Raw genomic sequence first — 13,732 nt, 5'->3', positions numbered from 1 at the left:
CAGTAGCTGTGACCTCAGATCCATCTGGGACTTGAAAACAGTGGGGACAGGTTCACCGCAGGGCTGGGACAAGGCCATTCAAAGTGGAGGCCAAGGCGAGAGCAAAGGGTTGTGGTTGGGGGTAGGGGTCGCACCCAGGAGGGGTAGAAGGACACTCTGGGGGAAAATGGGGCCAAGCCCAGAAGCTGCATGAGGCACAGCGACCACCAGGGGGCAGCACCACCCCGGCCTGGCCGCCACCCGGGTGCTGTTCATGGGATCAAGATGAGACCTTATTCCTTGGCTTGAAATCCCAGCCTCATCACTTCCCGCCCCCAAGAGGAAGTGCACCATGGAGGACTTTGTGTCGATTTCTCTTCGTTATCCTTTGAGGAAATAGGCTGAGGGATGCAATGTCCCGCCAGTCGCTGCCCTGCGTGGCCGCCAGGACGACCACCGGCTCCCACCGAGTGTAGCCCCTCGACCCTGCTAACGTCCACATTCATCAGCCCCTTCTTTGCTCTGGAATCTTCAACCAGCTGCCCTGGGCCCCAGGACCAACCTCACAGACATAAATTTAGAAGGACTTCCACGTGCATGGGTGGGTTCAGGACAATGAACAGGGTTGGGAGCCTGTCAGCCTCAGGGAAGGCCAGGCTCCCAGCCATCACAGCTCCGGGCAAGCGAGGACTCTACTTCCCCACCTGTAAAATGGGGTGGTTGATGGTGCTCATCCTGGGGCTGTGACAGTGAGACAGGCTGGCAAACTGTAGGGTGCCGTGCCTGCCACAGGGCTTGGGGCGCAGCAGTTTGCAGAAAGGTCCTTCAGAAATGTCTGGAACCGCTGTGGGGAGTGGGAGGCGGTGGCCCCCAACCCCAGTGACTGACCGATGGGGGAGTAAAGGCCTGGCCCCGCAGCCCTCGAGGGATACTCTGTCCACACTCCTGGGCTCCCTGTGGGCTCCCGGGCCGGCCTTCTTGTGAATGAACCCACACCTTCGTCCAGCTCCTTCTCAGCCCCCGCTGCTTCCTTCTCCCTCCCAGGTTTCTCCTGGGAGTCCCTCCCCACCCCCGCCCTCCCCCACCGTTGAGAAGTCACGTGGCCCCACACCCACATCTCAGGCGCTGTCTCCGGGGAGCCTGGGACGTGCCGCCTGTGCCCGTCACCGGGCTGAGCGCAGCCCCCACGGGCCCCGCACACCTGCAGCACCAGCAGCATTTGCACGACGGCGGGGGGCACGCGGGCGCGGGCGCGGGCCAGCGCGTCCTCCAGCTTCACACTGAGGGTGATGATGTTCCGGAAGTGCAGCAGAGCCAGCTGGCGCACCGACGGCTCCTTGCCCTGTGGACGTGGGGGCCGCCGCTATCACGTGAGACCCTTGCTCCCCTGCCCCCACCAGTTCTGGGGCCAGATACGGGGACGGACCACTGACCCTCAGGGCCCCTTCCACCCCGTCCTCCTCCCCAGATGACCCTTGTTCTGCGGAGAGAGGGCCCCACGTGGCTCCCTCAGGCAAGGGAAGGGTGGCTGTCACACACAGAGCCCTACTGCATGCCGGGCACGGCCTACTGTGTACTGCTAAGGGCTTCCCGAGGCTCTGAGCATGGAGCTGGCCTTATGCCCGTCTTGGGGGTGGGGAGCAGGTTCTGGGAGGTCCGGGGGCGAGCGCAGGCGCAGATGGCCCACACGTGGCAACAAGGGCAGAGGTGCGCCCACCCCCAGGCTGGGATCAGCTGTCCCTGTGGCCCAGGAGCCGCTCACCTGCACCGGGTAGAAGACGGCCTGCAGCGTGGGCAGCACGTCGCTGAAGAAGAAATCCCAGGTCTCTGCCAGCGAGTCCAGCAGCTTCTGTCCTGTGGGCACAGGGACCGTCACCATTACCCTAAGGGGCGCCAGCAGACGCTTCCCGCCTTCCCAGGTCACGAGTCACCTCTCCTGGCAGCAGGAGGACGCGGGAGCTGAGGGCCGGGCCCTGGAGGGCCCCCCCACCTGCCAGGGTGATGGGCCCGGATGCCCAGCTTCACCCCCCTGAGCCTCAGCTGCCCCACTAATAAAACGGGGCTGTAGCAGGGCGAACCCCTCAGAGCCGACAGGAGGAAAGGAGATGAAGCAGGGCCTGGGGCAGAGAGGTACCGGTGGGTCTGTTTCCTCTGCACACAAGCCCTACAGGCACAGCCTGACAGGCGCTCCACTCACACCCTTGTCTCATCCGCCCTCCCGCTCCTTCCGCCCACCCATCGGTCTGTCCCTCTGTCCACCCGACAGACATTCACGCAGCAGCTATGCTGTGCCAGGCCTGGCACTGGGGACCCAGCTGAGCCGAAAACTACCCCAGTCCCACCACGCGACAGGGCAGCAGGACAGTGGACAGCCACCCTGGCGAGGGAGGAGTGACCCCCACCGGGCAGACGAAGTGCCTGGGCCTCAGAGAGGTGCGGGTCTCTGCCTCAAGGGCCTGGGTCCCCACCACCCAGGCTGCCGGGGGTGGGATCTGGGGAGCCAGGGAAACCGCATCCAACAGCAGCAATTGGCCCAGGTACGAGGGGGTCACGCAGGGAGAGCTTCCTGGAGGAGGTGGTATCCAAGCTAATTCAGGAGGACCGTTTTGCCTGGTGGACTGAAACCCTTGGCACACGTACCATGGAAGTACACGTGTGGAAAGAAGGCATTTGGACAAGCTCTGTGGGCCTTTCTGCCGGCTCTGGGGAAGCAGCAGCGCCAGTCACAAGGTGGACAGACCCTGGGGGTGGGGACAGCTGAGGTGCCCCCCAGCCGGCTCTGCGCTCCCCTAGGAAACGCCAAGTGCTGAACCCTCAGCCTCTCTGCCTGGAAGGAGCGGAGAGCTGGGATGAAAGGCTGCTGGGTCAGGATAAGCAGGCCTCCGGGACATGTCGCCGAGGCCTCTGCTGCTTGGCGGGACCCCACCTGGAAGCCAGACTAGCGGTTGGCTGGAGAAACACGGCCGTGGTGGTGGGCATCCCCAGGAGTGGAGGGGCCGGGGCCACGGGCTGGCCAGCCTCCCAGAGCGCACCGCCCATGCCTGACTCCTCAAGGTTTCCATGGGAACCAGGAGGTTGGTCAAGGGCCCTTGCCTCTTGTGCTCCCTTTTCCTGGGCTCTGAGCCCCCCACCCCCCTCGCCCCCATAAAGCCCCCGGGGTCTGTGTGGGTGCCGGGCTCTGGGAGGGGAGCCTGGTGGGGGTGACCGTGGAGAGGGCGGGTCCACCTTTCCATGCAGCCCGTCTGCCGGCACTGGAGCACCCTGGCTGGAGGCCAGCTCCTGGTCCGACCGGGGGCCCACACCCCACAGCGGGCTCTATGGAACCCAGGACGGTGGGTGCCTGCCACCCGAGGAGCTCTGCCTGCATACAAAGGTCCCTTGAGGTCCCCGCCGTCACCGGGGAGAAGAAAGGCGGCTCAGTTCCCCGGGCGGCCGTGGGGCGGCTCTGGGCGCGGGCCAGGCGGCGTCTGCGGAGCGCAGGCTGCTCTCCAGCCCGCGGGGCGGAAAGGGGATGTCGTACAGTCCAGGCCCCGCCAGAGCCACACGCCGACCAAGGGGCCAGGAAGCTCGGCTCCGTGCCCTGGCTGGGCTCTCTGCTGCCCGGGAACTGCGGTCTGGGGACACCAGGGTCGGCAGGGGTGAGTCAAGCACACGGCGTCGAAGCCCCGCCCTGGGGCCCCAAGGGGTCCCTCAGCCCGAGCCTCAGTGTGGTCCTCTGTAAAATGGGCGTGATCAACGTGTCCACACTCAAAGGCCAAAAGCTGCCCTGAAGCAAGTGCTCAGCTGTTAGCCTGGCGCTGACTAGCGGGCCCGCGTGGTCTGAGGCCTCGCCGACGCTCAGGAGGACCCACGCCACCCAGCGGCCGTGCCCTTGAGCTGGATCTCCCAGGATGGGGCGTGGGTCAGCCTGTCTGTCTTCCTTTCTTCAGTCCGACTGTGCAGGCCCTGGAGACGGGAATGCACCAGGCTGATCTCAGCTCAGATCTCAGTGGTGACCACAGGGCAGTTGGAAAGGCCACAGCAGGGGCTTGGAGGAGGGTGGCCAGGCTCGGAGGCGAGCGTGTGAGAGCCGTCGCAGCGCAGTTTGGTGGCCTGACCTTAACAGGCTGGGATTCCCGCAGGGCAGGCAGAGCCCAGGGCCCGGAGCCTGCAGAAACCCCGGGCTCCCCCTCGGAGTCCCAGAGCGTCCGGCTGCTGAGAAGCTACGCCCACTGCAGCTGAGCTCACCGAACCACCACCTTGAATGTGGCCCCAGGGAGGGAGGCCTCCACCTCAAGGCCCCTCCAGGCCTCCCACTTCCAGGAATCACTGTGCTCAGGTTCAAGGCCTTGCTGGAAGCTGGAGGGGGGCAGGTGGCCATGTCCTGGGCTGCCCCTCGTGGGGCTACCCACCACCTCCAGCAGAGGCATGGGCTGAGGACATGGCTGGCCGCAGGGAGTAGTCTTAAGGGAGAGCTCTCCCTGGGACCCGGTAGTAGGCAGAACGGGGAGGCTCCCAAGGCAGCCCCTCGGGGTGTGATGTCAGCCACTGTCCCCACTGCATTGGCTGAAGGGGGGCAGATATCCTCTTGATGTTTCGAGGCCTGACTCAAAGGCTGCCGCTTCCACGCAGCCCTCCCTGACTGCCAAGGTGGAACTAGCCCTTCCTTCCCCAGGGCTTCCCTTCACTTTGACATTCATCACAGTGGACTCTCACTGTCTGGTCCATGTCTGTGTCCCCAGCTGGGCTGTGAGCCCCTGCCAGGCAGGGCCTAGGTCCATCTCCAGGTCCCCAAAGGCTACCTGGGGCCTGACCTGTAGTGAGCACATGGGTGGAGCCTGTCTAACCCCCTGTGCTAAGGTGGGGACAGAGGGAAATGACAGTTTGTGGCTGGATGGGAACTGGAGGCCGGGCCCCCTGGCCCCTAGCCTGGGGCTCTGTGCCTGTCCCTGAGGCCAAGGGCGGTTGGATGGGGTCGGTGCTCCCTCCTGGGTGGCCTGGCGGACACGGCCACTGCGGGCAGGACTCCACCAAGCCACACAAAGCGCCTCTTCTGCTAAGGTCCCAGCTCCCCTGGGCTGGAGCTGGTGGGAGGGCAGGCACTGCCGGAATGTGCTGAGCCTGCTGGCTTGGTGCTGCCCCTCCAGGAAGCCCGCCCGGAACCCCAACGGCCTGTGCCTCCTGCCCCCACGTCTGTGGTCCTCACAGCCCTTCTCAGGCTCCTGCCTTGGCTGCTTCCCCCCGACACACGCAGAGGCGGTGCAGGAGGAACACAGGACACGTGGCTCGAGTTATGCTGAGCACCCCAGGCCTCGGTCTCTGCCTCTGTGAAATGGGCTAAGACCCGTGCTTTCCGGGGTCACTGAGAACTCGAGGAGGAACCCGGAGCAGCACAGAGAGGAGTGCAGGCTCGGGAGCCAGGCTGCCCGGTAGGGTTGTGGGGCTCAGGCGAGTTACTCAGCCCCTCTGTGCCTCAGTTTTCCCAAGTGTTCAGTGGCTACAACAATGGAAGCTTCTTCACAGGGTTGTGGGGTGATCTACGAGTCAGGCAATGGAAACTCTCGGGACAAGCCCAGCACAGGGTGAGGACGTGCGGCGACTGGTGCCTGGTACACAGAGGGAGGGTCGTGACCTGCACAGGGCCTGATACCACAGTGGGCCCGTAGCAAGATGTGCCGGTGTGAGCTGCGTTCCCCCCATAATTTGATTTCTCTCTACACCAACTCACTCCTGCCGGGAAGTGTACACACAGTACTTGTCACCCCCAGCCCATGGGCACAGGGAGCCCAAGGGTTCCAGGACCAGGCACATCCTGCCAGGGCTCTGGGCCTGGCAGAAGGAGACAGCGGCCGGCCAGGACCCTCTCTCTCCTTGCTGGGGCCCGAGCTGGGCAGCGAGGCCAGCTGTGACTTGTGGGCCTGCCCCTATAAGGGCAAAGGGGGTGTACTCTGGAGTCGGGATGCCCTGGGTTCGAATCCCACCTCCACCCCTTACGTGCACTGTGGCTATGGACAAGTTGAGGGCCATCGCTGCGTTGTTCCCCATCTGTGAAATGGGTACAGTGACCCAAAGGCCTCACAGGGTAGGTATGAGCATTAAAAAACCCTGGCAGGGAGCCCACATCCGCTGGTCCTCCAGGCGGCAGCTTCCAGCTCTACCTCTTCCCCCGGGTCTAGGCCAGTTCCCCTCCGGTCCTCAAAGATCCTGATGGGGGTCCTCCCAGGCTGCTGGGACGGGGTTCACGGGGGCCAGAAGCCCTCGTGGGCAGTGAGGTGAAGCAGGGGCCTTCTCCCAGACATCCCTCAGCCCTCCTGGGCCCCAGCAAGATGGGGGGCAGATGCTCTTCCCAGCAGGGTCCCCTCCCGGGGTCAGATCTCAGCCCTGCTGCCCTCGAGGCATTGCTTCTGCCCCTCTGGACTCTCTCGACCAGAAGGGCCACACCACCCACCCAGAGCCCCAGGTGGAGCCCACGTAAGGCCACGGTTCCCAGCGGCCACACCCGCGAGCAGCGTGGCCTGGCACCCGGTCCCGGCAGTGGGCCACCAGACTCACCTTCGTAGAAGCGGATCTTGTCTCGCAGGATCACCATGCCTTTTGTCAGCAGCTGGTTCTGCAAGGCACACGTGGAGATGCTGTCACCGCCCCAGGGGTACCCAGGGCCCCCAAGGCTCCACCAACAGGCAGCCGAGGCCCAGAGGGGGAAGGACTCACCGACATCCCAGTCCAGTTGTTGCAGAGCTGGAACCTCAGCTCCCTGGGCGCACGCGGGCAACTGACCCAATCAGGCTGTCCCAGATAGGAGGTGGTGTGGGGACCCCACCCTCACCGCCCCCGAGAGACAGGCCAGGCCTGGGCCTCCTGCTTCAGGCTCAGCAGGCGGGCAGGCAGCTGCCCCCGCATCCCACAAGGAAGGAGGAACTTTCGGGCAAGAGGGGCCCCGGGACCAAAGGCCTGGCTTGAGCGCTGCCATCACCCACTGCCATGAGGCTCAAACGGCAGCCCCCCTGCACTCTCACCCTGGGCGTGGCTGAGTGACACCACGTGGTCCCAGCAGCGGTCAGAGCAGCCAGAGAGTAGAAACAACCCGGGGACCACAGACGGACGGACGGATAAGCAAGACGTGGTCTCGCCGCACTGTGGAATACTATTTGGCCGTAAAAAGGGATGAGGTTCTGATACAGGCACAACATGGATGAACCTCGAAAACCCTGTGCTCAGCGAGAGAAGCCAGACACAAAAAGCAACGCGCTGTGAGATCCCACTGACGTGAAATGTCCACACAGGTGAATCCAGAGAGACAGAAAATGGACTAGTGGTGACCTAGGGCTGGGGGAGAGGGCAAGGGGGGTCACCTATCTATAAACACGCGCTTTCCTTTTGGGGTGATGAAAAAGCCCTGGAATGAGCAGTGACGGTTGCCCAACTCCGTGAGTACACTACACAGCGCTGAACTGCACACTTCCCGTGGGTGTGCAGTATGGTTAGGTGAATTACACCTCAACAAGGCTGTTAAATTAAAACCAACCAACCCTAAACCCACAGGACGGGAGGAGCCGCAGGCTGGTCCTCACTTCCCCCTCTCCCGGGAGGGGGGGCCCCATGCTCCGAGACTGCGTGAGGATGCCCCTGCCTGCAGCACCTCCGCCTTCCTGCCTGTGCGACCTCGGGGGTCCTCTCCCCTCCCCGAGCCCCAGGGTTCCATGCGTTCATCCACTTTGCAAGCCTGTGGCCGCAGAGCCTGGGAGAGCTCAGCCTCGGCGACGCTGGTGCCACGCTAATATCATCACCACGCGGCTCAGGGCCCTGGGGTTTGTAGATGACCCACCCGTGGGCTCTGGGGACCCACACCGATGCTCCAGGAGGAGGTGGACGACTAATCACAAAACTGACCTCGAGCCGCGCCACGTGCCAGGCAGAGTGGTGAGTCCTCACCTGCATCTCATCGTATAACCTACCCAACAACCCACACTGGCTAGACGGGGGAAACTGAGTCATGGCCAGGCGGAGACCTTGAACCCAGAGCTCCACGTACCCACCGGGAGCCAGCGGCCCCCACCCCCGCCCTTTCTGGCCAGCTCAGGAAGCAACCCCTCAGGAGAGCACAGAGCACCCACCTGTAGGTACTCCGTGAAGAAGGACCCCAGCTCCGTCTTCAGCAGCTGCCTGTGGGCGGGGGGGCAGGAGTCAGAGACCCCACGGGGCCAGCGAGGGCTGGGGGCCGCCTGCAGCGGGAGACCCACCCCCTTAGCCCAGTGACGTGAGGACGTGACTACATATTTCTCCAAAGATACACAAATGGCCAATAAGCGCGTGGGAAGATGCCCCATCATGAGTAACCAGGGGGACACAAACCCAAACCCCGAGATGGCACTTCACCTCCACTAGTGCTGTTAGAGTCAAAACCCCAGGCAGAAAAGAAAAAAGCCGGGCAGTAACAAGTGTCGGTGAGAATGTGGGGAAATTGAACCCTCACGCACGGCTAGTGGGAACGTAAAATGGTGCAGTCTCTGTGCACAACAGCTGGGCGGTTCCTCAAAAGGTTAAATAAAGGTAGAGCCGATATATGACCCAGTCATTCCGCCCCTAGGTGCAGACCCGAGAGCAGTGGAAACGCAGATCCACACAAGGTCTCCTACACAGATGCTCCCAGCGGCACTGTTCACAACAGCCAAAAGGTGGAAACAACCCAAATGTCCATCAACAGATGAGACTGGATAAACACAGTGGTGTTTTTCACACAATGGGGTATTTCTCTGGCCATAAAAAGAAACGAAGCGCTGACACCTGCCCCAGCCTGGATGACCCCCGAGTATGGAGGACCATCACGCTGTGAAAGAAGCTAGATGCAAAAGGCCACACGTATGTAGTACGACTCCATTTATATGAAATGTCCAGGATATGCAAATCCACGGAGACAAAGTTGACTGGTGTCGGCCAGAGGCTGCTGGGGGAGGACGGGTAACCGGGAGTGACCGTTAAGGAGTACAGGCCTTTTTTGGGGCGGGCGATGAAAATGTTCTGGAATTAAAGAGTAATAGTTATACAAGCTTGTGAATGTACTAAAAACCACTGAACTGTACATTGTAAAAGGATAAACTGCATCTTAAAAAAACAAAATCTATGTCTATATCTATTTGGTGGTGGCCTGGGGCTGGGGGGAGAGGAGAATGGGGACTACCTGTCTATAAATATGGGGTATCCTTTTGGGGTGATGAAAAAGCCCTGGAATTAAAGACAGTTGCACAACTTCGTGAATACACAAAACCACACACACACACTCACACACACACACACACGCGCGCGCGCGCGCGTGTATAAAATGGCAGAACACAAGAATGACGGCCAGACATCAGAGCTTTGTACCCCTGCACCATCCCCGGCCCTTCTCATGGCTGGGCAAAGCCGAGGGATGCAGAGGCATATTAGGAAAAAGGGGTTCCTGGGGCCCCACCCCTGAGTGGCCACATGAGCCCAAAAAAAGCAGGACCCCCTGCAACGGTCACACACATCAGGCCTGGGAGAGGCAACAAGCCCCTGCTGTGACCGCAGGCAGCCCCTTTCCCTCCCTGGGCCTCAGTTTATCTGCCTGTAAGGGCCACTTAGGGTTGGAGTGGGGGGACCCTGCCCCAATTACCCTTTTACTCCTGCCCCAAGCGGATGAGAAGGTTTGCTGCCTGTTTGTCCCAGATATTCTTTTGCTGTAGGGACAGGGTGGCACAGGCCAGGGCGTGAGGGAAAGAGCACAGAGGTAGGAAATGCCTCCTTGCGGCAGCTGTGACCCCGGGCAAGTCTCTCGACCTCTCTGAGCTTCAGCCTCCTCCACTAAAATGCAGGACTAATGCCTCGGCTTCGCAGATTCCCTCAAAGCTGGTCCATCCTGGGCCCCTTCACAAGCGCTCAATTCTCAGCTATTCACAGGAAATGAGGGGTACTCGGCGGGGCTGTGATTGCTTTTCTGGGAACAACACTCCCATCGTTAGGCAGGTGGGTCCTTCCTCTTTTTTTTTTTTTTTTAACTTTATTTATTTGATTTTGGCTGCGTTGGGTCTTCGTTGCTGCGCGTAGGCTTTCTCTAGTTGACAAGTGGGGGCTACTCTTTGATGCGGTGCACGGGCTTCTCATTGCGGTGGCTTCTCTTGTTGAGGAGCACGGGCTCTAGGTGCGCGGGCTTCAGTAGTCGTGGCTCACGGACTCAGTAGTTGTGGCTCGCGGGCTCTAGAGCGCAGGCTCAGTAGTTGTGGCGCACGGCCTTAGTTGCTCCGTGGCACGTGGGATCTTCCCCGGACCAGGGCTCGGACCCATGTTCCCTGCGTTGGCAGGTGGATTCTTAACCACTGCGCCACCAGGGAAGTTCCAGTCCTTCCTCGTTTAACAGAACAAATACCCTTTGTGATGCTTAACACCAGCGGGGCATGTGGGCGTTATCTTCGAGCCACTGTCCCAGTCCCTCCCTGTTTCCCCTGAAAAGGAGTCTTCAGGAGGGTGGGGGGTGAAGGCCACAGGACAGGGCCTGGGGTCAAGGTCCACGTGGTGGTCACCGCCCACCTGGGCTCTAAAGGCAGAACCTGAGGCTGGTGGACCCACAGGGTGGCGGGGGCAGGCCTCCCACCTGGCACAGCCCTCCCACCACTTACAGACCCAGGCCTGGATGGGACAAACGACCACTCACCGGACGCCCTCGTTGAGGCTGAAAAGCTCCTGGTCGGGCAGCCCCTTGCGCTGGAAGACGGCGATCACCCCGTTGTGGATGCTGCGTGGGGGACGGAAGAAGAGCGCTGCTGTCCAGAGGCCCTAAGACCCCTCCCCTCCTTCCCTCTCCCACTGAGCCCCTCCTGCTCTCCTCGAGGAACAGAAGGGGCCCGGTCAGAAGCAGGGCGCCAGTCCTTTCCCTTTGAAGGCAGGCCTGGAGCACAGGGACTGGCCACCCCATCGGACCCCATCCGCTCCAGAGCCTCAATTCCCATCTTGAGCGCCAGATCCTGGGCTCCCAGCCGCAGCCTCCCTGGAGCCCCAGGCCTGCCACCGGTCACCTCTCCAGGCTGTCACTGGGTTACCTTCCACACACTCTGCCTCCCTTCCCATGTTCTTGAACCCTCTGCCTCCAGGCTGGAAACTAGGGGACACCCTCTGATGGTCTCTCGCACCCCCAAACATAACCAAGTCCAACTGGCTTTCTCACCCTGTGCTTCCAGGTGCCTGTGAGCCAGCGCCTGCCTCACTGAACTGGGTACCTGTGTTACCTGCACCTGGCCCCACTGGGGAAGCTGCCCTCACCACAGGGCCTTTGCACATGTCCTTTCTTCTGCTTGGTCCCCACCCTCACCCCCCACTCCTGTCTACGTGGATCCTTCCTTCAGGTCACAAGAGGTCACAGCGTTTACAACACTTGTCAGTGTGCACCTACATGTTTATCCGTGACTCGTTTGATTGATTGGTTCCCACGGCTATCTATAAACCTCGGCGCGCAGGGCCCTGTGCCGTCTATGACTGTGTGCTCTCACCTGGCTCAAAGGAGCAGCCTGGTAGTTATCTGGTGAAATTCATCCTGACTCTCCCTGGCCCTCCAGATCCTACAGATCCTGAAGCCCCACCAATCTCTACCCGCTAGATCTCTGCTGCACCCTTCTCTCTCCTCCATGCTCGCCTGACCTCTGATCGCATAGGTACCTCCTCACTGCACTCAGTGCCCCCTGCCCTGGGCCCTGCAGGTACAGCCCAAGGCCTGAATGTGGCATTCAAGGCTCGTCTGGAATGGTCCCTCCCCGCATTCTTGGGCACCCAATGCTCACAGAGTACTGGAGCCACCAGGGGAGCCACACCTCAGGGTCTTTGTACCCACTGCCCTTCCTACCTGGGCGGGGCGGGGGGGGGCTTATGCTATCTACTAGGCAAGTAGCTATTCATACTGGAGCCCTGGCTCAGAGGCCACTGCCTCCAGAAGCCCTCCTGACCGCCTCCCTTCCCCGTGCAGACTTAGGTCCTGGCACTCTGCCGGTTTACTTTCATGTTAGCCCTCACCACCAGCCATAAGCTCCCAAGGGGGAGAACCAGGTCTGGGTGGCTCCACCGCCCTCCACTCAGGACTGGATTGCTGCTCTAAACTCACCACTGCAGACGAGCTGTGTGATTCTTGGTGTACAGGGACGGCTGGACACGTGCTGCCGTTCACATCATGGAGCAGGTGGCGGCCACCAGGCTCCTGCTGCCCCTGTCTGCCCTCACCAGCCCCACCCTTCCCAGAGATGTGGACTGGCCGCCCACTTTGCAGATGACGGAACTGAGGCTCAGAGGCACCAAGCTCTGGGAGGCCAGAGCTCGCCCGACAGCTGCCCCCTCTCCCCACGGAGCCAGGTGTGGGCAGGGCTTCCAGTTCCGCACCCTGGAAGGGGCAGGGTCAGGGCCCCGCACCCCAGGTGGGTGAAGGCAGCTCTGAGCAGTGCAGGGACACGCCCCAGGGGTCCACATCTGGTCCCGACCAGGCCAGGCCAGAGGCCTTGTCACCTGACCCGACGATGCCTGACTACCCAGGAACCTGGTGTTGAAATGTTGCTTATTCGCATGTCCAGGCACACATGCCCTCTAACTTCTGTTTCCTGCCTGTGAAATGGAGGCCGCGAATGTGCCCACCCCCAGGTTGCTGTCAGGATGAAAGCCCCGCCAGCGCCGAGCCTTGGTGTGTGGTCACGGCGGGGACTGTGCTCAGCTCTGTCAGAAGTGCCTGGTGAGGGCTTCCCTGGTGGCGCAGTGGTTGAGAGTCCGCCTGCCGAGGCAGGGAACACAGGTTCGTGTCCCGGTCTGGGAAGATCCCACATGCCGCGGAGCGGCTGGGCCCGTGAGCCATGGCCGCTGAGCCTGTGCGCCCGGAGCCTGTGCTCCGCAACTGGAGAGGCCACAGCAGTGAGAGGCCCGCGTACCGCAAAAAAAAAAAAAAAAAAAAAAAAAAGTGCCTGGTGGGCTCCGGCGAACAGTCACAGTTAAAGCTGTTCCCCATTTACAGTCTGACGGGAAGTCTAATGGCTGCCACCCTGAAATCCTAACAGATGGGGACTCGTGCCCAGCCTGGGGGCTGCTGGGGGCAGAGGTCAGACCCTCCCAAACCTGCAGGAGCCTGGGAGCTGGCAAATGGGGCGTCCTGAGCATGGCCCCGTGGGCCCGGCCCCTCCTGAGGCTCAGAGGGGCCTTGCCAAGTGCTCCCTGGGGACCAGGCCTCCACCAGGCCGAGGGGACAGCGTGGGGGACCCTCATCAGCCTCCCAGGCCTGGCCCTGCTCTTCTCACCAGCCTTTCCAAGTACCTCCTCCCTCCTCCTCCAGTAAGCCTTCCGGAGGGAGCGCAGCCCACTCTGGTCCCCGGCCCAGAGGCACCTTAACCCACAGTTTTGGATGGGAAGACGGGCTTTTTGGACAAGTCTTTCCCCGAGGCCCTCAGGGGTCGTCCATCGCCATCTGTGTCACTTGAACCGCCCCGCCCCTGGGTCTGAGCAGTGCTGGCCTCCTCCTGCCTCAGGGCCATCATCCTTGCTGTTCCCTCTCCCTGAGGCTCACTGTGACGTCAGGTCCCTCCCCGCTCACACCTGTGTGCAGAGAGCATTTGATCCCGGCTCCTTTGGGGGGAGGGGAGGTCTATTTGGTTTACCACTTAGGCCCGGCTCCCCCCAGCACGGGTCTCGCACCACCCTACGTGTATCTGAGCGGCGCCCGGGCCAGCCCTAGGGTCACCCTTGAGTTCTCCTATCCACACCCCCACCCAGCCCGGCCTCCACCCTGGTGGACCCT

General features: G+C 61.8%; 1 protein-coding gene across 7 annotated transcripts in view; it reads right to left on the bottom strand.

The window, feature by feature from the left end:
• PRR5 (proline rich 5) overlaps positions 1-13,732 on the bottom strand; it is a 50,741-nt gene that overhangs the window by 4,922 nt on the left and 32,087 nt on the right. For 5 of the 7 annotated variants that reach the window (XM_029204722.1, XM_029204723.1, XM_029204724.1 and 2 more), the window contains 5 exons: positions 10,628-10,708; positions 8,073-8,121; positions 6,511-6,568; positions 1,742-1,833; positions 1,181-1,321 (listed from right to left, as the gene is read on the bottom strand). In XM_029204722.1, the coding sequence (XP_029060555.1) occupies positions 1,181-1,321; positions 1,742-1,833; positions 6,511-6,568; positions 8,073-8,121; positions 10,628-10,708 (421 nt within the window). Of the gene's footprint in view, positions 1-1,180; positions 1,322-1,741; positions 1,834-6,510; positions 6,569-8,072; positions 8,122-9,592; positions 10,080-10,627; positions 10,709-13,732 lie in introns of those variants that run through there. The other 2 variants (XM_029204727.1, XM_029204726.1) reach the window with 2 other exon arrangements.

This window comes from Monodon monoceros, unplaced genomic scaffold, assembly GCF_005190385.1.
Source record: "Monodon monoceros isolate NGI ecotype Baffin Bay Population unplaced genomic scaffold, NGI_Narwhal_1 Super_Scaffold_6, whole genome shotgun sequence".
In the NCBI taxonomy this organism is placed as follows: domain Eukaryota; kingdom Metazoa; phylum Chordata; class Mammalia; order Artiodactyla; family Monodontidae; genus Monodon; species Monodon monoceros.
Note: the sequence above shows the minus strand (reverse complement) of the source record. Positions and strands in the feature narration are given on the sequence as shown.